The sequence below is a fragment of the Salvia splendens genome, chromosome 7 (genome assembly GCF_004379255.2).
Source record: "Salvia splendens isolate huo1 chromosome 7, SspV2, whole genome shotgun sequence".
Lineage (NCBI taxonomy): Eukaryota > Viridiplantae > Streptophyta > Magnoliopsida > Lamiales > Lamiaceae > Salvia > Salvia splendens.
Window position 1 is genome coordinate 25,728,887 of NC_056038.1, and position 22,230 is coordinate 25,751,116.

Here is a 22,230-nt window from a genome sequence, read left to right on the forward strand (position 1 = left end):
GCGTGTCTAGACTAAGATGCGTTGAAACACGCTTTTTGCAAATACATTTTAAGTTAACAACGCATTATCCTTACCCAAGGTAATTTTATTGTTTCAATTATTCATAAACACGAATTAGATATCTCAATTATCAGAAACACGAAATAGGTCTCGCGGTTTCAAATATCAAAAGACTCACATTAGTTTCTCGCGTGTCTGATTTGAATACAGAAGCCCCACTTTTTCTCTCCTTCCCTGCGCGTATTCAGTCACTCTTCCCTTGTGCGAACCAACTGGCGAAATCGCTCAAAATCAATGACAATTTGACTTCTAGCTGCTCCCATTCCTATTTTAAGTGTATTAGGTAAAATTTCACCTCTAATTTTGATTATTATTGGAATTTTGTTGGATATTGATTTGGGGTTTATAATTTGTCGGTTTATAGAATTAGGTTGATGTAGTGTTAAATGTTGTTGACAAACTTGCTCTAATCCATAAAAGAATGTTGAACTTTGTTGAATTTTGAATTTGGTATTGAATTTTGTTGAATTTGGTATTAAACTTTGTTGATAAATTTGCTCTAATCATAAAAGAATATTGAACTTTGTTGAATATTGAATTTTATTGAATTTGGTATTTGTTACTCTTGAATGACAATGGAACAATAAAACAAAATATAGTAATCGATGAAAAGATATCAATTGGAAAACCTTCAGACTCAATCTTTATTTAGTACTCTATGAAGATTGAAGATTACAAGAGAAAATGAAGAACAATCTATCAAGACCCAAAACCACAAGATGAATCTGTGCACTCGAATTGAACTCTCAAGGAACAACTCTCAATGAATGATTTTTCCTCTCTTCTTCTCCCGTTATGTTTTGCAGCTTCTCGTTTATAGCTAGCTATTTGAATGCTTGAGATCAATCCGATCTCTCCAGCTCAATCTCAGCCACCCAGCCCGATCAGTCACTTCTAACTAATATGAACGTTGGAGCTAACATCTAAAACAACTCATCAACTGCCTTAACTCTCTCTTGGTGCTGACTCAATGAGCTTGAGCCATTTTAAAAGCTATAAACCTTTCGGTGTTGAATTTTGTTGAATTTGGTATTGAAATGTTGAATTTTGTTGATTTTTGTTGACAAATTTGCTCTTTTTAGGATTAATTTGCTAGTTATAGTTGAATTTACTGTTGAACTTTGGTAAAATGAGGCTACTAATGTTCCTTATGCAGACTTGCATATTTCATTTTTCATGTCTTTCTCAATTTTCTAATTTGATAAATTTGAGCTTTTAATCGAAATTAGTGTCAACTGTTGTCAAACACATTGGATGGATAAAGCATAGAAATCTTTTCTCTTTCAAATTTGAGTAGAGTTTATGGATTATAATCGATATATGTTTTTATTAAATGTTTATTTCATTAGGATGTCACATAATGGACCGGAAGATCCATCTGCTTTGCTATGGCAGAATGTTCACATATCTCTTCGAGCATTTGAAGGCGAGGAAATAACTCCTTTCACCATTCGTCGCTATAAGGACCATTTTTGGGATATAGATAATCTTCACCAGTTCGTGATTGATTGGGTCCAAAGATTTGGTTTTGGGGGAGTATATCAGTATCGGATGCCTTTGGCTGTAGATCATGCTCTGATAACAGCATTGATTGAACGTTGGAGGTCCGAAACACATATCTTCCATCTACCTATAGGAGAAACCACTATTACATTACAAGACGTACAAGTGTTATGTGGTCTACCTGCACATGGATTACCTTTCACAGGAAATAGTTGTAGTAAACAAGGGTGGCAGGATCTATGTGATGAACTTTTGGGATTCTCTTCACATCAATGTGAGATGAAGGAAAACGGGTTACATGTATCGGCCCTAGTACATAAGATGGTGTTGGAATCTTTACAGGATGGTCTACACCCTGAAGTCTACATTCAACGGGCACATATGATTGTGCTTATACTATTAGGAGCGTTGATATTACCTGATGGATCGAGGTGTAAAGTACCTTTGATTTGGTTGACCGTGCTTCAGAATGTTGGAGATGTCCCTATGTATAGTTGGCCAAATGTTACACTTGCTACATTGTACCATAATCTTTGCTAGGCTTCCATGGGTAGGAAGAAAGATATTGGAGGTCCAACGGTACTTCTACAGCTGTAGGTGTGGGAGAGAATGCCCAATCTTAGACCCGACTTTGTGCTGACATGTATGCATACAGAAAACACTCCATGTGTAGCAATGTAAGCTTAATGTGTAAATGTTTTGGTGTTTTCAATGGCAAAATATTAAAATTTTATTTTTTTCATATTGTAGGTGGTCTAGCTCATACCAGATTAACAATGCGCCCAAATTTTCTGTTATACATTATCACGAATAGTCATCATATCTCCAACATGACCGGGTAAAACAAATAACACTTTTATATATCGCGAAAAGTCATCATATCTAGTAATTTATGTCTCCAACGTGAGTAGGTAAAATAAATAAGACCTTTACATATATGTGTTTATCTAGTAATTTAATGGATAAATTGTTATAGTTTATTTGGATGTTGTACACTGGACGCCAATTACCAGACATCTGTAACAACATCGACAAAACTTGAAGATCAATGACATATATGGCGTGTTGGGCTATTGTCGAGGCACATGAGCCTGAGAGTGTTATGCGACAGTTTGGTGGGACTCCTTTCATTCCAAAAATGCGTGAGTGGGGATTCAATGATTTCATTTTAATACAAATCGCCGAGGGAAATCCAAAAAGAATTGACAGTTAGAGAATATGAATTATATTCAACAATGGGAGAGAAGGTTGGACATTGTGTACTTGGAACCTCTCAGAAGTGATCATGAGTTGGTGGACAGAACTCGGTGTACATGGAGTGGTATAACAAGATAACGATTACATACATCACTCGGCCCGGCAGTCGCCCAAATGTGGGGATGAACACTGGTGCATCATCATCAACAATAACTGTAAGTATTGTTTTATATAATTATTTTATCATTGTATTTATTTATGTCATTAACAATGCATATTTTTTTGTGACAGTTTGAGACATTGGGATATGTGTATCACTTGACGTGCGAGGTGGACGAGAATAACTCCCTATCAGTATTACATGATATTAGGAAGCTTGTTCATAACTGCCTTGTTGAATGCGGCGAGAGTGAGCGTACAGTCTTGCCTACCAGACAACGTACAGATGTGGATATGTCCTAGGGTTTCGGGCCAATAGGTCGTGGTGGCGGTTAGAAAGGTGTCTAAATCGGCGGACATTGTAATTTTATGCCATTCCAAGTGTCCCAGGACATACCAAAGTCATCACATGGCGCATCTGAAGAAAATAGGAATTGGGTTGACGGCATGGATATCCACGACAAGGACATACTAGAGTCATTACATGACGCAGCTAAAGAAAATAGAAATTGGGATGACGACAAGGATATCCACGATTATAATAATTCAGAAATGCAGAATCCAACAGTACCAGATCTATCTGTTCATATGATGCGCCCTCCAGCTATTGCTGAAGTAGATGATGGAAATGAAAATGTTGATGCTACAGAGGATAGTGCTCACATGGACTGCCCCACTATACCAGTTAGAAGGTCTAAACGTGTGAACTGGGCAAAGAAGCCGAATAAATATACACAATGATAGTGTACCTGTTATTATGAGATTGTGTTGGAATACTTGTCGTGTATTGTGTTGGAACATTCACTTCTATTGTATTGTTGGATCCTGTAGGAATTATTGGTGTATTGTGTTGGTATTTTGTTTATATATTTTTTTACATGTGGTTTGATCAATATATAGGGTAAACTCTGCTGAAAATTTTAAAACTATTTGCAAATGAGTCTCTGACCTTAATAATCTATTTAGTAGCTTAACATTCAATAGAAACATAATCTACTCAGTAGCTCAACATTCCACAGAAACATTATACGTCAAGAGTTTCTTCTTCGACATGAGCCATGGATTGGTTGGGGGTCCAAGGATGAGAGAGAAGACACGCCAAGAATCCAATAAAGCTCGAGGGCTACCCGAGGATGCGAGGAAAAAAGAAGGCTCAGATTTGAGGACAAATCTTTTCCAAGAAGGGGAGGATGATACGATCATGGAAGCCGTGCATCAAAGAGTTCAACTACAGCTGGATTCGATCAATCATTTTCCTGTCAAGATGACATCCAAACACTTTTCAAAGACCACCATTGTCTTTGTCTTTGAATGAACTTCGCGTGAGTACCTTACACGCCTCAATCAGAGTTCGGTGGAGGAAGTTATGACCGATTTACGAAAGTCGCGCAGTGAAGAGCGAGTGATTTCTGAGAAAAGTCTCTCGGTTCACAGAATTTCATATTGTCCACAAGAGATGTTCTGATCTAGGTTTTATTATACAAATACCTAATTAGTTGGGATTCATTAATGTACTCCCTCCGTCCCAAGGAAGATGGCCCCTTCCTTGGGTGGCACGGAGTTTTATTCACCTTTATTTTGTGTGTTAAGTGGAGAGAGTAAAGTAAGAGAGAGAGAATAAAGTTGAGATAAAGGTGTTTCCATTTTTAGTAATGGGTTATCTTGGTTGGGACAAAATAAAAAGAAAAGTGAGTCATTTTTAGTGGGACGGAGGGAGTAAATATAAAGTTCATAAGAACTTTTTAACACTCTTTGAAAAAAGATACTTATATTAACTCGGTCAGCAAACTTAAATCATTAATGTACATAGAATATCTTAAACACAACCACCACAAGAGATAGAATTAAATCAAAAGGAGCATTGATGAGGCCAATTCAAATTAAAATGTGCTACTAAATTAATTAAATAGAAGTTTTAGGATGGGGCTAATCCAAATCTTGTTAGATTCTAGTAAAGCTCACAACATAATCACTAAATGTGGAGGAGAATCAAACAACAATATATATGTATTAGATGAACAATGCATGTGTATTACATGAATAGTAGTAGGTGATAGTACTAGATAGGCATGCACAATCCGAACCGGACCGCCGGTTAACCGGCGGTTTGGAACCACCAGTTCATGAACCGGAACCGGAACCGGCGCCGGCGGTTCGAACCGGATGACGGTTCTGCGGTTCAAGCGGGCCGGTTCAGGTTCAGAAATATCGCGAACCGGAACCGGCGGTTCGCCGGTTCATAACATTAAAAAAAATTATTATTTATAAAAATCAAGTTTTATATATAAAAATCAAATTTCACAAATAAATAAATACAATAGTTTCATAATAGCCCATATTTAATTGTTGAGCCTATGATTCTAAGAACCATTCTTGGTTGTTTCTCTTTTATAGAGATATCTTTGAATGTTTTGTGTTTCACTTTCAATGTGAGACAAAATATATTGAAATATTTTCTTGTATAACTACATGTTTAGATCATTCATTCATCTTTTTTCCAATGTGGGATACAAAACATTCTTTTGTTTTCTACTTTTCTTTATTTTTTACTACATTTTATTATTCACTAACTTTATCTTTATTTTTGTTATGATTCATTTTCTAAGACAAATTTATAGATAATAATAGAATTAAATAGAATAGTTCAATTAAATTTGAATATTGCATGTTGCTCATAATTTATATATTTATAGAATGTGGGTGTGTTTAAATAATAATAATAATTGGATTTAAATGTGCTCACTTTTAAGAATTCTAAGAAACCATTTTTGGTTGTTTATCTTTATAGAGACATCCTTGAATATTTTTTGTTTCACTTTCAATGTGGGACAAAATATGTTGAAGTATTTTCTTTTATAACTACATGTTTAGATCATTCATTCATCTTTTTCCAATGTGGGATACAAAACTTTCTTTTGTTTTCTACTTTTCTTTATTTTTTACCACATTTTATTATTTACTAACTTTATCTTTATTTTTGTTATGATTCTTTTTCTAAGACAAATTTATAGATAATAATAGCATCAACTAGAATAGTTTAATTAAATTTGAATGTTGCATGTTGCTAATAATTTGTATATTTATAGAATGTGAACGTGTTCAAATAATTTGATTTAAATGTAAGTATGTTGCTAATTTTTCTCAATATATTGATTAAAATGTGAAAAAACAACAATTAATATAATTGGTATAATAATGATAAAAATAGATAACTAAAGAATGATTTGTTTAGTGGTATAATATAGTTTATATATTTATATATTAGTAGTAGACTAATAGTATGATTTTGTATAATAGTTGTTATTCTAATAGATGTAGTATAATTTATATAAATAAAATTATTATTTATGAATATATTCTTGATAGATAAGAATAAACAATTATTGAGTAATATGATTTGTATATAGATAAATAATTATTCATATTATAGTTATCACTAGATTAATACAATTTGTATAATAATTATTCTCTTAATGTGTATAATGGTATTTATTAGTTAACATACACATAAACTTATACACAAACAAATCGATAATGATAAAGAATAATACTTTATGTAATTATATTTGTTGTTAAGTTGTAATAATAGAAGATAGTTAAGATATAAACTAATATAAACAAAGATGATGAAGATGTATCATGTAGTTATAAATAAGGAGTTTTATCCCACATTGAAAGAAAAAGCTACACATCCAACAAGAAAATTGAGAGAAAGAAAACCTTACTCCCTCTATCTCAAAAAATAGTGACATTTGGGACGATACGTAAATTAATGCGTAATTGGTAAAGTAAACATGAGTAGAAGGGTAGTTAAAGTGTGATCCATATTTTTATTAGTATTTATTGGTGGGCCATAATGGTATAACTTGTAAATAAATTTATGTATATAGGTAATGAATTAGGAAGAACTTTCAATAGATGGAAATTAGCTATTTTTATGGAACAGATGAAAAAGAAATATATTCCTATTTTTATGGGACGGATGGTGTATAAGATATCAGATAAAGAAATCTGGGTTGCATATGCAGAAAAAAAAAACTAGGTATATGGGTGCGAGAGGGAGAGGGTATTGTGGGGGTAGATTTTAGCCTATTTTTCAAAAGTAAAGTGACATCTTTTTGATTGGTGTAGTGCTACGCTAACACTATGTTAGCTTTAATTTAGGCAAAGATTCTAATTGCAAAGAGATCACAACAATGTCCAGACTCATGTATTTTTTGACAATTTGGCAACTTTTAAAAATTTTGTGCAAAATCAAAATTTGTAGCTAGGGTTGGAAAATTTGAGCCACAAATACACATAATCCTTATAGAGCTTTCATCGTTATCTGAAGATATATTTGACACAATTACAACAAAAATGATGTGTTGTTTCTATCAACCATATATATGCACATGTAAGTAAACTACGAAGCTCACTCTTTAACTACTTCAGCTAATCCTCTTCGATATTTATAAATACAAAAAATGCAAAATATGATTTTGAAGCGTGTCAGATCATATACTATCAAGGTGTAGTTGTTGAAGACCATAATATTACTCCGTATTTCTTATTTAAGGTGTATAAGCTGATTAACAAGGACTTGTTTAGTAAGCAATATGGGGTGCGCCCCACACTCCTAGTGACACTGTTGTTAACAAATACTCACTCCGTTACACAAGAATATGCACTTTCTAATTTTGAAAAGTCTTTTCTCTCTAATAAGGTGGGACTCATTCCCCATTAACAATACTTTAATTACTTTTTTTCTCTACCTCTCTTACTTTATCAATTTTACATTATAACCCATGCTGGACCAAAGTGCATATATATTCTTGCTGAACCAAAGTGCATATTCTTTGGGGACAGTAGGAGTACTAACTACAATTCAGGCCTTACGCCACCAAGAGACAAAATCTTTTCTAACACAAGTCTAAGGAATCAAGGTTCTATGTTTGCTTTTGAAATAAAAACCAGCTTCTCCCATTGTCTCTATTCACCAAGATAAAACAACTCTTCAGCTAAACAAGAAACTCAACTGTCAAAGAGCTGCTTCATCCTAACTACTTGGGCCAAAAACGCCACCCTTAAACTCATCCATTTATAGCTTGGGGCATAAATGAAGGTTGGACTAGTTCTACTACTCCATATTGTTAGGATATAACAAAATCATCCTCATAAAGAATGAATAGAAACACAGCTGGCTCATTAACGAGGCCATGTAACAACAGATCATTTGATTTGCTGACAAAAAAAAATGGTTCGAAAAGCCCCTAACATCAATAGGATCAATAAACCTCTCTTTTCCAATCTCTTACCTAAAACCCAGAATTACATAGTTGCATTGCAAACAGTGGATTTTTGGATTACAGAGGCATTCCTATGAAGACTGGAAGCAACAGAGATGTTACCCACGAGGGAGAAAAAATGCTGCATTCTAGTGGTGACATGAATGCATGACAAACATTTATACTTACCTAGACAGAGTGCTCCGAGTGCAACATGTGCATCCGACCAACAATAATAGCCTGAAAATTATGGAAGCGGTAATTCAGCTTATGATTGCATTTTAAGCAAAAATAAAGACACCAATTTACAAAATCTTCATCTGGCACTGTGACAGCAACCTGTAACTATACTATATTCACATTATTCTTCCTATCCATACCCTAAAAACCTATAGTTCTATGCCAAAGAATTATTATATTTGCTTTGGAGTGCTGTTCTCTGATTCATAACAAGGCAATTTGGTTGCAAGAAATTCACTCTGTTGTGAACCTCACCTAAACTGTCACAAATGACACAAGGGGATTTAAAGGTTGTCGACTCACCAATTTCCATTTTCCCAAAAAATTTCAGTATCGATTATAAGCAAAGTCACCACGCCTGCGACGCTGGAAATCGTCATAATTGTCATGTGACCTATTAGAAGGATAACACTCCATAGCATTTGGAAACCTGCCCCTTGAGTGCATACTACCAGGTCCAGAGTGATAAAGATTTTCGGAACCGTCAAAGTCTGGGTAAGTCGGTTGCTTATAACCAGCAAAACCAGATTCAGGAATGTGTTGACATGCTTGTTGCCTCCTCTGTTCATGTAACTGAAGAAACTCTTCCCACATATTCACATGTTCACTCTTTAGTGTAGCTACTTTTCTCATGAAATTCTCCCTCATCTCTGTAACAGCCTAATATCGGAGACAGGGGGGAAAATGAACAGAGATTAATTACTACTTTGCTAATAGCCTAAAACATAAAAATGGACTGGCCCAAAATGAATATAGCAACACCATTACATATCAGAATTCATGTGTTTGGAAAAATATAATATTTAATTAATATTATAGCTTAAGCGCACTCAGGCTATGCAATATGCACAAAATTAAGCTTGAAATGACTTCATTTACAACTCTAGAAGCATAACAAACCTCACGATGCTTAAAATTTTCATCATCTTCTTCTTTGTCCCGAAGTTTAGCAAGTTCCATAGCCTCCCTTTTATACTGCAACTCCAAATCCTCCAGTGTCTGGAGAAAGGAAGGGCATTCAAACTTACTTTCCGGCTGCATAGCAGATCCACCTCTGTCAGCACTCCATCCATCTGCCCTGAAGCTGCTTCTATTCTGAGAATGGCCTTCATATGAGTTAAAGGAGTTTGCTGCGTAAGAAGGACGGACTGGAGACTTGGAATGGCTTGACTGACCTCTACCTCCATCAATACCATAAGCTTCACCAAAGGAAAGTATTGTTTAGCACTTCCTTTCAAGATGTTTAACAATTCTTGCAGCTTTATCATGACACTATCTTAAATCCTCTTATTGAACCCATCTGGGGCAAGCAAGACTTGGGAGTCTTTGAAAAAAAAAGTCAATTGGGAGACCATCCTTTTTCAATTCAGAACCACCATGTAAGTAATATCAGAATCGAACATAACGCTTGGGCCTAAGAACTTACCTCTTGCTGCAAAAAAGATTATAAAAACAAGCAATATTACTGAAAACGATGGACCAGACAAATATGAAGCTTATATGATGTAAGGCACTAACATATCCAAATTCCACCTACCATGGGGAGAGACACTTGAGAGTTTTCGAAGATCTTCTTGCACACGATTTTCCACACTTTTCTCTTGTCTGCCATACCTATGAGAAATATGTGCAGCACGGTGGGGGCTGGAATTGGACTTTTGGGATCCAGATCGTCCTAGTCGAGAGATAACAGGACTTCTACGTTCATATGATCTGGACTGTGAAATTGGGGAGCTCGACGAACCTTTGCGCTCGCCCTCCTCAACATATTTATGAACACCCTTATTATCACCCTCTTCTCTAATCTTATGAACAGCATCAACACCTTTCTTCAAGATCAACCTGTCCTTGCCACTGACAATTATGAATTTCTCGTTGATTTTTATTGTGCATCCAATATCTTTCTCAATTTTGTTTACTACATCTTCCGAGAACAAAGCCTTCACGTGAGGATCTCTTGCAGGTACCCTTTCAAAGAAGTCTTGCGACTTGCGATTAGCTCCAAGAGTAGACGGGCAACCCTAAAACACTATTTATTAGAAACTGTAATAATGAAATGAGAGTGGTTTCAATACATAAGTAAAGTAGAACAAGAACTCATGTGAAGGATCATGTAAGAGCTATTTTTGGTAACATCACGTCCAACTGGTTGAATCCTGAAAAAGATTCAGTTAGGATTTGAAAGATTAAGGAAGTCCATTTTAGATTATATAAATTGGAGAAAAATCGGCAGAATATGTTAAAGTAAGATGAAAAATTGAAAGCCCTGCATTTGTAATTTGAAAAAGGTTAAGTAATAGATAACCTAACACCTAGACACTAAATTATCTTCTTTCACAAATCCAAGACTATGGGAACAACTCAGAGCAAGACAATAGAATTTGAGAAAGCCAAAAAAAAGAAAACTCAAGCAGCATATACATTAATCGTTATTAGTGCACGGAAGAAGTTCTTTCATAGGTAGTAAACTCAAAGAGTTTCATATAGAACAAGATGTCAAAATGTGCACAGGTATTGAAGGGGCCAAAAGAATAACTCCTCTCTCTCTTACTTTCATACATACACATGGACAAAGCTGCAATCAATTAATATTAGTACACGAAAAGCACCTGAGTAAAGTGACCAGATTCACCACATAGTTTGCAAATCATTTCTTCTTCTTTCCTCTTCTTCCAATTCCTCTCTGTAGCCTTAGATTTGGCTTCCCAAACTTTTGCTTCGCGGCTAGTAAAATCTGTTGGGACAGCATTAGGATCAGGAGTTTGCTCCTCTTTGTCAGAACCTGCATGTGACCTTTTGCTTGTTTTTTCTGGTTCATTTGGTATATTAGAAACCACGGGGCCAGTGTATGCCTTGTAAATTTCATTAAATTCGTCATCAACCTCCGACTCTTCTCTGCTTCCCATGCCAGAAAACTGGACCAACTGGTTGGATCTGCTTTGATTTACTGACGAGACAAAATAAAAACAAAAATTGACAAGTAACTAAAGGCAAATAATCACAATCTACAGAAGTTTAGTTTTCAAGTTTAAATGCGTTTTTTAGTTAGAGTACTAACTGCCCCCAATTAAAACACATATACAAGAAATTATAGATATCCTTATATGTGCTTAGAATTGGATATGCACTCATACCTAATCATCGATGTATATCTCACTTAATCATATTGTATTCCAATCAAAATAATAGAGGCTAAAATACAAGAAGCAGTTAAACTTCTAATTGACAGAACTCGTTGCAAGACCACACAGCCATTCCGGCATTGTGACAATGGAACCATAAATGCATCTAAATGGCAGCAATGTGGACAATTGGAGTTGCAACACAGAGTTAACCTCAAAATCAATCCATTGACCGATCAAATTTGGATCGTGGCTCGTTTCCAATAAAAATAATGCGGATTGAAAACATTTTCTAAATGTGGGGATAAAATGGGCGAAAGTAGGGTTTATGCACGTGAGATAATCAACAAAATCGTACAGACTTTCAACTTGCAAGCAAATTTAGGATACATCATGTTTGATTACGTGAAAATTGAAAAACATTAAAGCAAAAGCTCTCCGCCATTTCAAAACTTGAGAACACCTCGAATTCAGGCCTGACAGTTCACTCAAAACCGTGAATGGGAAGGGAAATTTTACATGAAACAACAGAAAGAAGAAACTGGGATTGTTACCTCGAGAGAAAGAGAGAGGGAGCGGCGAGCAGTAGAGTGAGTGAGAGAAGATGGCAAAACAGCTAGGGCGGCTCGATAGTTCTTTCTACGTTGCACTTTGCAGCTTTCCTATTTCTCTTTGGCACCACTTCATTCCCATTTTATTCAATACTAATATTTTTTTTATAAATTAACCAATTTGGGCTAGTAATATATTTTGTCTTTATTTATGACTTGTTTACTAGGCAAATTAGATAATCTTTAAATATTTATTTGATTGAAGTACTTAAATATTTTATTAACTTATAATATTTAAAAATTATTATTTCGTACTACAATTAGTATGTATGTATGGATAATTCTTTGGTAGGCATGCATATGCTACCAAGTTGAATAATTCTTTATTGTAATGATTTATGTTTGATATTTTCGTATAAAAATGCCTTATTTATTTATTTATCATTTATTCAAATTTTGTTCGATCAATTTTTACTAGTCCGATTATTCAACATAATTATAACTAGTCATTATTTGCTGGGTTTTATTTTATTTTAATTAAAGCCCAATATCACTCTTTCCCCACCATGTGGGCGTGGCCCCACACATTGACTACCCAACTTCTCTTTCTGGCTCTGATATTCTATAAAATTCTGCTTTCCAATCAACCAATTTTAGATGTAAATCTTTGGTGAAACTATTTAATTAACCTTTAATAAATCTTAATTTGAGCATAAGATGAAAAGAATTGAGGTTTTGAGTGCCGGACATTGAGATCAGTTATCAAAATTGACAAGAGCCCTAGAATTCTTCTTCATCATCATCATCATCATCATCACGGTAATTCTCTTCCATTCTCTAAGGGTTGAGGTTTCGTGTGCATTGAGATCAGCAATATAAGGTCTACAAAGTGGAAGTGGAGGAGGAGGAGGAGGAGGGCGATCGGGGAGACTAAAAGCCCCGGACATTGAGATCAGTAATCAGTAATGGAAGGTTTGCAAGGTGGTGGTGGTGGAGGAGGAGGATCCGAGAGAGAAAAACCGAACTCATCATCGACCTCTGCTCCTGTATCTGCTGTTGCTACTTTCTGGAAAGGTACTCTTCACATATAATCCATTGTAACCTAAATTTGTTTCATAACTATCTTCTTCAGTTCGTACTATTAACTTGGATTGTTCTCCCTTTCCTAGTTGTAGCTAGTGATAATGTACCAAAATGCGTAAACCTGAGAAGACTCTTCAATCTGATACAGTTCCTAATTCATACTTACCTTTTCTCAAACAATTACCCTTGAATTCTCACTAATTCACATTTCTCTATTTCTTAATGTTGTTGATCTCCTGTGTGGTTAAGGCCTCTGTGATGATTATGGGAACAAGTATCTACTTTGATTATCTGAGGGCACTTTCATAAAGATATTTGGTGTGTGATTATTTTAATTTCAACAAGCCCTTTTGATCCTTCCAGATTTTGATTTGGAGAAAGAAAGGACTATCCTGGATGAACAGGGGATTAGAATTGCAGAGAATCAGGAGAACAGTCAGAAGAATCGTAGGAAGCTTGCAGAGAGCACTAGAGGTATTCTCTTCCACTTTTATCATGTTTTGCTTTCTCATGCTGCCTCCATGTTTTGCCTAGACATATGCTGTGCTTTTAGTGATCACCTGTCCTGATCGAGATCATGGACACATTTTACAGTACTGTTTGTCACCATCTGAAAGTTAACTTGTAACAGACTTCAAGAAGGCTTCAAATGAAGAGAAGTTGACATTGTTCAACTCTTTACTTAAGGGTTATCAAGAAGAGGTTGATAAACTTACCAAGAGAGCAAAATTTGGGGGAAAATGCCTTTCTCAACATTTACCAGAAACTTTACGAAGCTCCGGATCCTTGCCCAGTTCTAAACTCAGTTGCAGTAAGTACCTATGAAACAGTTCTTTTGATTTACTCCTATTTCGGGGGATTGAGTAACACTAATGCTTTATCCTAAGTTCCTAACCCAAACATGTGGTAAACATTGTTTGTATCATGAAATAATAAAAATTAGTATGTGCTAAGTAATTACTCATGATATTGATATTTGAAATTTCGAAACATGGTGACACAGAAATCATTTTCTTAGTTTTTCTGATGGGATCATTTAATTAGTTTGAATCCGTATTATTTGGTCCAAATTGGCACATTAAGTTCAAGTGGAATTGATTAGTAATTTACATATAAAACTTCGAGTTTTGAGACTTAACATGCCTGCATGCTTCACATGAATTCTCTATATTTTAAGTTGGGTTAAATCAGGCAGTCCATGTGTATTCAACGCTACCATCCACATCTATGTGTGATGTTGCTATGAAAAACCTCATTGGTTATTAATTAATCTAAATTGTATCTATTTTGACACCTTCTCTTCTTCTTATACAGGAGAAGGATGCCAAGTTGTTTGAACTGGAGTCTGAAAACAGAAAGATGAAGGTTGAGCTTGAGGAATTCCGCACTGAATCAACTCACCTGAAAAACCAACAAGCAACAATAAGAAGACTTGAAGAGCGCACCCGTCAGTTAGAACAACAGGTCTCTATATATGTTTAACATTAAGTATGCTCTTTGATGTTAGCAATAGTGCGTACTTGCACATCATTTTTTCGCGCTGCAGTAGTTGGGTCGCTTTGGACACGTGGAAGTTACCAACTTACCCGCCGTGTTACTCATGAATTACACTATTCATTCTACAAGGAAAATAAGCTACTATTGTAATTGTTGAGAAGTTCAAATCTAACAAAGAAATGATGTTTAAGTCATAGATAATAATAGGACTTTTCATTTAAGCTTGACGTAGAAAGGCTTAGACATATGAAAGATATGTGCATTCATTTTATCTGAAGGGACTTAAAATTTTCTATCTCAAGAAAGCATTTTGTGAGGGGTTACCAAAGAACAATTGTGGCTGAAAACCTCCAACTCCCCCCCCCCATGTAGATGGAGGAATACTTTTATAAGACCTCTTTTTCCAATCATTTGTGGTATGGACTTTAGTGGCATCCGTCAATATTGTCTGTTATCCAGAAAAGCGTGCAGCTGTTTAGTTTTTTTTGAGTGACTAGCATGCACTTTTTTTTTATTATTTCCTCATTTCATTTAAGCTTATCTCTCTTGATCTTGAAGATGGAGGAAAAAGTGAAAGAAATTGTTGAGATTAAGCAACGAAATTTGGCCGAAGAGAATCAGAAAACCATGGAAGTTCTAAAAGAAAGGTACTATATATTCTATGAGCTCCATAGCTGACTTTTAGTTGCCGTGTCTTAGCATAAGGTCTGAACATAGTGGTTATATTTCTTACAAAAAAGTGGTAAAAGAAATATCACGCCGTATTGAGGATAATCTTTATTGGCAACCTTTCAGTTATTATACATTCCCATAGGTTGAATGCCATTTGTTGTGATAATTCAGGGAGCGAATGTTACAAGATCAACTGCGCCAAGCTCAAGAAAGTGTATCTACTATGCGGAAACTTCATGAATTTGCTCAGAGCCAGTTGTTTGAACTTCGTGCCCAATCAGGTCAGAATGGTTATAAGATTTCTGCCTTCTTTTTTACTCTTTAATGTTACATCCACATACTAATAAGCAGCTAAGAATCTGTTTATTATGTTACTGAACCAATATATACATTTGCACTTAGAGTAACTCTAGTATTTGTTTAATCACAGATGAGGATAGAGCTACGAAACAATCAGAAGTTAATCTTTTGATGGATGAAGTTGAAGAAGCTCAGACACGTCTTTTAAGCCTTGAGAGAGAAAAGGTGAGCCTACATTCTTATGTTGTGAAAAGCTTTCGCTTTTCAAATTTTTTGAGCCATCTGGCAGACAATGTCATTACTAATGAATAGTTTGTCCTATATCTTGTAACTTCAGAGGTGACCTTTACTAGTATACCACTTTGTGTGACAATAAGATAAGATTACTGGGAATGTTTTAGATGGCACTCTGTTTGAGCTGAGAAGCAATTTTACTATACATAAGATCACATGGAAAATTTTACATATCTTCAGAGTTCTATCATTGAAAATGGTGGTGATTATTGGTGTGGCATAGTGCTGGGTATTATTTGTGTATGCCTAGATAATGAATCAAGAAAATTCAATAGAGGTTTCCGTTGATCTTTCTAACTTTCAAATGTGGACAGTGCTAATTGATAGCTCCTGTTGCATTGTTAACAGGGGCTTCTGCGCTCTCAGTTACAATCAGCTAATGAAGAGAGCGGACATAAGAGAAGGTATGTTTTTGGTGTAATGGATACATAAATAATTTTCTCGTTTATAGTATTTTTTGTCTTTCCCTCTGCAAGTCAGAAGTCATCAAATTACAAAAAAATTGTGCTTCCATCTTTTGTATTTCTTTAAGTTTGACTTCTTTTAGTGGTAAGGAATGAGTAACATGCCAAATATACATCAAAACCGCTGGACCTAAAACTTTTGTGTAATCATATCTGAAGATGGATGATAGAATCTTTTGTGAAATATCTGCAGTAATTGGCATTGCGGCTTTTGAGCATGTAACTGATGGGGACTGGTCATGATATAAGGAAAATATGATGTTTCTTAAAAAAATTAAAGGCATCCTTATCCTATTTGTATTTTTTTGTTTCTTTTAGGGGAATGGCATGCTTTTCTTTGGAACTGATGCCTGAGGGAATTAAAGAATTAAATCGTCTGAGATAGGCATTTTGTCATATACCCTCTAGCTCGAACTACATGGTTAGATGGGTCAATTTTATATATTTTTGTCTAATTAAAGGTAAAAGTTGGTAACACTATTCGTATCAACCTATGCCTGAAAAATTGATAGTGATCACCCATATCACTATGAACGGGAGGGAGCTTGTTAATTGCTGGCTTGATTTTGTTTCTTCTCATTTTCTGCTTCATTAGTTGTCATGCTATGTAAGTTTCCTTTCTACTCTGGCCTCTAGGACTTGTAGGTGCCTTTTTTCTGTCATGTATTTTCTTTCCTTTGATCTGGTTATTGTGCTGCAGTGATAGTTCAAATGCAAACACCGTACTTGAGAATTCTCTTAGTGCAAAGGAAAAGATAATCTCTGAACTGAATACAGAACTGCACAATATTGAGACAACACTATCAAATGAGCGAGAATATAATTTGAATGAGCTGAAGAAGTTGAAGGCTTTGCTCAATGAAAAGGTGATTACAACTGCATTTTATTTTTATGACATGTTTTTTTACTATTTTAAGAGGGCTGTTTTTGAATGGGTGCAAAGAGGCAGATGAAAGTGGAGGCTAGAAATATCAAATAACCAATTATGTATTGAATCTCACTTAGCTCCTAGGCAAGCAGGAATGTTCTTGTACCTGACTATTTGCTAGCAGGTCAGTTTTTTGGTATGAATCATGCATAAGCCAGGGTCTGATAAATTCTCATGCAGTTGCATTATTTGCGTACTAGTTAGGGTGTAAGATATAAGCCATGACCAGTATTAAAATTAATATAATTGTCACTAATCTTATTTGACAGTAGAGGAGATAATGTTTTCAGTCCTGCTATCTACAACCTTGTTTGAGTCCAATTATATTCCGGTTATGGTCTATCTCTGCTTTAGGACTAATATTGTCATTAACAATCCTGCCCTCATTTTCTTTGCGAAATTCGAGTATTCTCCAATTACTTACGAGTTTTCTGCTTTACAGTTTCGTTCTTCCATCTGTCTTTGCAAAACGCTTCAAGTTATTTTTCCTAGACGCATCTTTAGTTTGTATTCATCTATCTCTTATTTGTAACACATTCTCAGGAACTCGAGCTTGAGGAGTTGAAAAAGGAGATTCAGACGCGACCAACTGAAAAACTAGTTGAGGATTTGCGCAAGAAAGTAAAAATTTTGCAGGTGATGTGAACACGACCACTATGGAGGAATCTAACATTAGCTTCTTGTGCTTTGACTGGGTAAATGAGGGTACATAGATGAAGTCTGAAAGGTCCTTAGGCTGGGAGTGATTAACATTTAACTATTAACATGAAGAACAAATTTTGTAAACCTAAAACCTGAATTTATATGTGAACCATGATAGTCTGAAAAGTTTTTTTTATCAAGGTGTATAACAAGCATCCAATTTTTGGCTTCTCAAAATGTAGCATGTGAATATCTTTCTCGGACTTCTCTACTTATTTTCTACAGATCGTCATGGCTGAGACCTAGTGAACAATAACTTTTGGTATTGTCTAAACATTTTATTGAAATTAAATGGGTAACCCTAATTATTAGCTTAGTTAAATAAATTCTTATACCTACTATTTTGTATAGAATATTGTTTTGGAAATATGACCAAGGTTACTCTATTTATTTGGAGTTGTCCGATCATTGTTACATTCTTAGGCTGTTGGTTATAATTCAATTGAAGCTGAGGATTGGGAAACAGCTACTAGCGGTGAAGAGATGAGCAAATTGGAGTCATTACTTCTGGACAAGAATCGAAAAATGGAGCACGAACTGACTCAATATAAGGTACATCTGAGTCTGAGGACGTAATACTTGTTACAATGGCCCTGGCATGCTAACTATGAGATGAAGTTTCCAGGAGAAACAGATAATATGAAATTGAGGCTATTAGATCATTTTCATAAAGAAGTTGCAATATTTATAACCAGACTGGATGGTCCTGTTCAACTAGGAGCCATCAATTGGTACATTTCTACTGTCTAAAAAATAGAAACAATTTTTCAGCTTGTTACAAGCCAAATAATTCAGTCAAAACCAGTTTGATTTTTTGTTATATTCAGGGAGTATATGTAAGCTGTTAAATATTAAATTCTACAGGTATTTTCTCTGGGCTATCTATCATTCTTCCACCAACATTTTGAAACTTATTTAATTAATTTTTCTTTTAATATTTGAGACTAATAAGAACAAACGAAATACAATTAATTTTCACTTCACCAAATGGATTGCTGACGTGACTGCTAACAAATAAAATTGCTCAGTCTCAGTATGAAAAAGTTGGCTAACGGTCTCCTTACTCTTAGGTCAAAATTGCTGAAAAGTCCTCTCTCCTGGAAGCAGCTGAAACTAAGATTAAAGACCTATCAACACAGATTGATGAACAGCAAAGGCTTATACAAAAACTTGAAGATGATATACTAAAGGTTAGTTATTTTTCTCAGTTCTTCTCGTAGACTTGCACCACTGGTAATTACAACTATATGTTTGATGATAATTCCCAATTGAAGTATGAAGCCTCCACTGGGTGTTGCTTATCTAGGGGTTGGGATTGTGTTGCCAGTGTTTTAATGATTTTCTTATACCATAGTGATGGCATTAATAGTTCACCACCACCAAGTATTCTGATTAACTCCTTTAAATGCAGGGTTGCAGTTCCAATGATAAAAAGAGCGGTTTCTTCAATGACTGGGACCTGTCGGAATCTGGAGGGACGAATCAAGTCGAGGTGAGTTGTGATATTCTAGTTCCTTCTGCATAACTGCATATGATTCGGATGATTGACCATCAAGGCCTCCAATATATCTACTACTTTGTGTCCTCACTTGTCAGAGCTTTTTCTGGATGGGAGCTAATATTGTTTCTAATCGAGTCTATGAAATTTGGGTTCTTTGTTGCATTCTACATATTTAATGAGCACTAGAGAACCAGAAAAAAACATATGCTGTTGTTGTAACTTGTAATTACGAAGTCAATTTTGGTACGCTAAGGAAACATTTTTTTCCTTCTTAGAAAGTTGAAGAGTTGATCATTATTAAATGTGCTGGCACTTGGTTCTGAGGTACATAGATTTTAACATTTGGCATAAGTGGATAGACAATAATTATCCTGAAAGGGTGATGGAGGGTTTTAATAATAGTTTCAAACTGAAGTTCTTTCTCACTTTCTTAGCTGCAAGAGCTCCATTTAGTAGAGATATGTGTGTATCTTGTTTAAAGTGGACACATGATCATGATTTAGAGTAAGAAGCATGTAAAATCTTGGATTGCTGTCGCATCAAGTGGCTTATGTACATATGTGACCTTTTGTTCAACTTTTTGCTGCTAAATGCTTCCTGGGACAGAATGCAGAACAAAGGCGTGCTCCTGCTGATTTAGACCAAAGCTCTATGCTTAAGGTGATATGCAACCAGCGTGATCGATTTCGGGCACGTTTGCGGGAGACTGAAGAGGTCTACATTCCTCTGAACATTTTTATTTGTACATGGGCTGGAACATGTTTCTGGTACTCTTTCAGTTTTCCTTTCTGCTGTTCAAATTGTTAACTTAATTTGGTCTTCAGGAAATAAGAATACTGAATGAGAAGATTGGAATCCTTACCACCGAGCTTGAGAAACAAAGGCAGATAATGTCAAACTCTACGGGAAAATACGTTATGTTCAGGATTATAATTCTGAGAAAGTTGTGTCTAGAGGATCAAAGAAGGTGCTGACATTAAGATAATACATTATATTTCAAGCCAAATATACATATCTTAAATAATCTGTGTACTTAATACTTATTTTCAGTATGCTGAAGATCTGGAGAGTGGTTTTAGTTCTGATGTTGAATCAAAGTATAAAAAGATATATGAGGACGATATTAATCCATTTGCAGCATTTTCAAAAAAGGTGGGGTCATCTTTGTCTATAATTCCTGCTTATGGTTGCTGCCAAAGACTTTAATTTTTTTTTGTTTTCTGTTGGCATAATAAATCAAACCTATAGCTATGAGTTACAATATGTGTTTTCTGTACCCTTTTTAATATATATTCTAGCTGATTTTCTTTTATTACTTTTCATGATAATGCAAAACAGGAAAGAGATCAAAGGTAAAGGAACTAGGATTGAGAGATAAAATTACCCTCAGCAGTGGGCGGTTTCTTCTTGGGAAACAAGTATGCTTCCCTATCTTTTTGATATAAGAATAATGTAACTCTGGTTACACATATTCTGTTTCTCATGTGTATTCTGGTGTTACCTTACTCCATTGCCTTGCTCAATTTATAGACATCGCTGCTTGCTGTTTCAGATGCAAACTGAAACACTGACTGCAATGGTGATGTAGCTGTGCATAAATTTTCTTCATTTATTTTTGAGGATAATATTTGACAAAAATAACTTAGAAAATAATGTTTTCAGTGGAAAGAGAATTGGTACTTCTGGAGTTTAGCTATTATTATTATTACTAATATTATAACATTATATTATTATCATTTAAAAATAATTCCCGGGAATTAGAGTTTTTGCCACTCAAACTACGGTTGTTTCTGGTTTTTGTTTCACCAAAACAGAGAAAAATATTTGTTTTCCCCAGAAGTGCAACAAACATAGATAGCCAAGGTTCTTTTTATAATTTTGTTGTTGTTTCAGCTTTTAATAAAGGTTCTTCCCTTCTGATTTTCCTCTACAATATTAAACCACAGGACTTTGCAACCTTCTCCAACATAATCTGTCTATCTCCAGCACTGGACATTAGTCCAACCCGAGAATTTTGCCACATGTTTCTAAGAAATATATATGCATCATTAGTCCAATAGTATTCCTGATACACCTGTTGACCGAGGTCATGAGCTGTGACTCGAACATCACCTTATCCCAACTGACATGAGATCTTGCAGGTATGCAAGAACCTTTGCATTTTTCTATACGATAGGATTGCACATATTGGTATTCACCTGCCTCTACAGGATGTCTGCCTTAAGCTACCTTAGGTAACGTATAACTTATCCTTTCAGATCGAAACTTCTTCTCGGTTTCTTTGATTTTGAGAGATGATATTAATTTCTCTTCAATGTTCACTGCAGCCACGGACCTGAAGAAACCTTAACCGCAGAAAACGTCGTCAATCTTCCACATCCTCAATGACCTGGACTATTTTGTTGCTTTATGGTTTATTCTTCTCTTTTGATATCCTGAAAATCCTTTTGCATACTTAGGTAGCATGGTGCCTGTAAAGAAGTTTGAATTGAATATATCAAGTCATGTGTAATGTCTTGTATAAATATGGGTGGTGCACGTCTTGTCAGAGAGAACATTATTGTTAATAGCGTTGACTCCACAAGGCGAGCTCATATAAACTCTCTTAAATAAATACTACACTCTATCCCACGTTAAGTGTCACATTTAATGTGGGCACAAGTTTTAAGAAATGTAAAGAAAGGTTTTAA

General features: G+C 35.2%; 2 protein-coding genes and 1 pseudogene across 8 annotated transcripts; 2 read left to right on the forward strand and 1 right to left on the reverse strand.

The window, feature by feature from the left end:
• Positions 1-100: 100 nt before the first annotated feature.
• Positions 101-3,812, forward strand: LOC121741117 (serine/threonine-protein phosphatase 7 long form homolog). Of its 4 annotated transcripts, XR_006037785.1 has the most exons (5): positions 101-343; positions 1,410-2,240; positions 2,314-2,401; positions 2,540-2,975; positions 3,052-3,812. XR_006037785.1 is itself a non-coding variant. In XM_042133813.1 (2 exons), the coding sequence occupies exon 2, from the start codon at positions 1,411-1,413 to the stop codon at positions 2,101-2,103; it is 693 nt and encodes a 230-aa protein (XP_041989747.1). In that variant the 5' UTR covers positions 101-343; position 1,410; the 3' UTR covers positions 2,104-2,305. The 4 variants fall into 4 exon arrangements, 1 of the variants encoding a protein (XP_041989747.1); XR_006037784.1 differs by having other exon boundaries at positions 2,314-2,975; XR_006037786.1 differs by having other exon boundaries at positions 1,456-2,240; positions 2,314-2,975.
• Positions 3,813-8,018: 4,206 nt separating this feature from the next.
• LOC121810914 lies at positions 8,019-12,233 on the reverse strand. Of its 4 annotated transcripts, XR_006052470.1 has the most exons (8): positions 12,103-12,233; positions 11,036-11,373; positions 9,964-10,447; positions 9,853-9,858; positions 9,327-9,625; positions 8,730-9,086; positions 8,376-8,426; positions 8,019-8,287 (listed from the first exon to the last, which is right to left on the reverse strand). XR_006052470.1 is itself a non-coding variant. In XM_042211651.1 (7 exons), the coding sequence occupies exons 2-6, from the start codon at positions 11,330-11,332 to the stop codon at positions 8,754-8,756; spliced, it is 1,419 nt and encodes a 472-aa protein (XP_042067585.1). In that variant the 5' UTR covers positions 11,333-11,373; positions 12,103-12,233; the 3' UTR covers positions 8,019-8,426; positions 8,730-8,753. The 4 variants fall into 4 exon arrangements, 3 of the variants coding, with proteins under 3 accessions (XP_042067585.1, XP_042067586.1, XP_042067587.1); XM_042211651.1 differs by having other exon boundaries at positions 8,019-8,426; XM_042211652.1 differs by having other exon boundaries at positions 8,019-8,426; positions 11,036-11,350; positions 12,103-12,224.
• Positions 12,234-12,764: 531 nt separating this feature from the next.
• LOC121742668 lies at positions 12,765-22,107 on the forward strand (annotated as a pseudogene).
• The last annotated feature ends 123 nt before the right edge of the window (positions 22,108-22,230 follow it).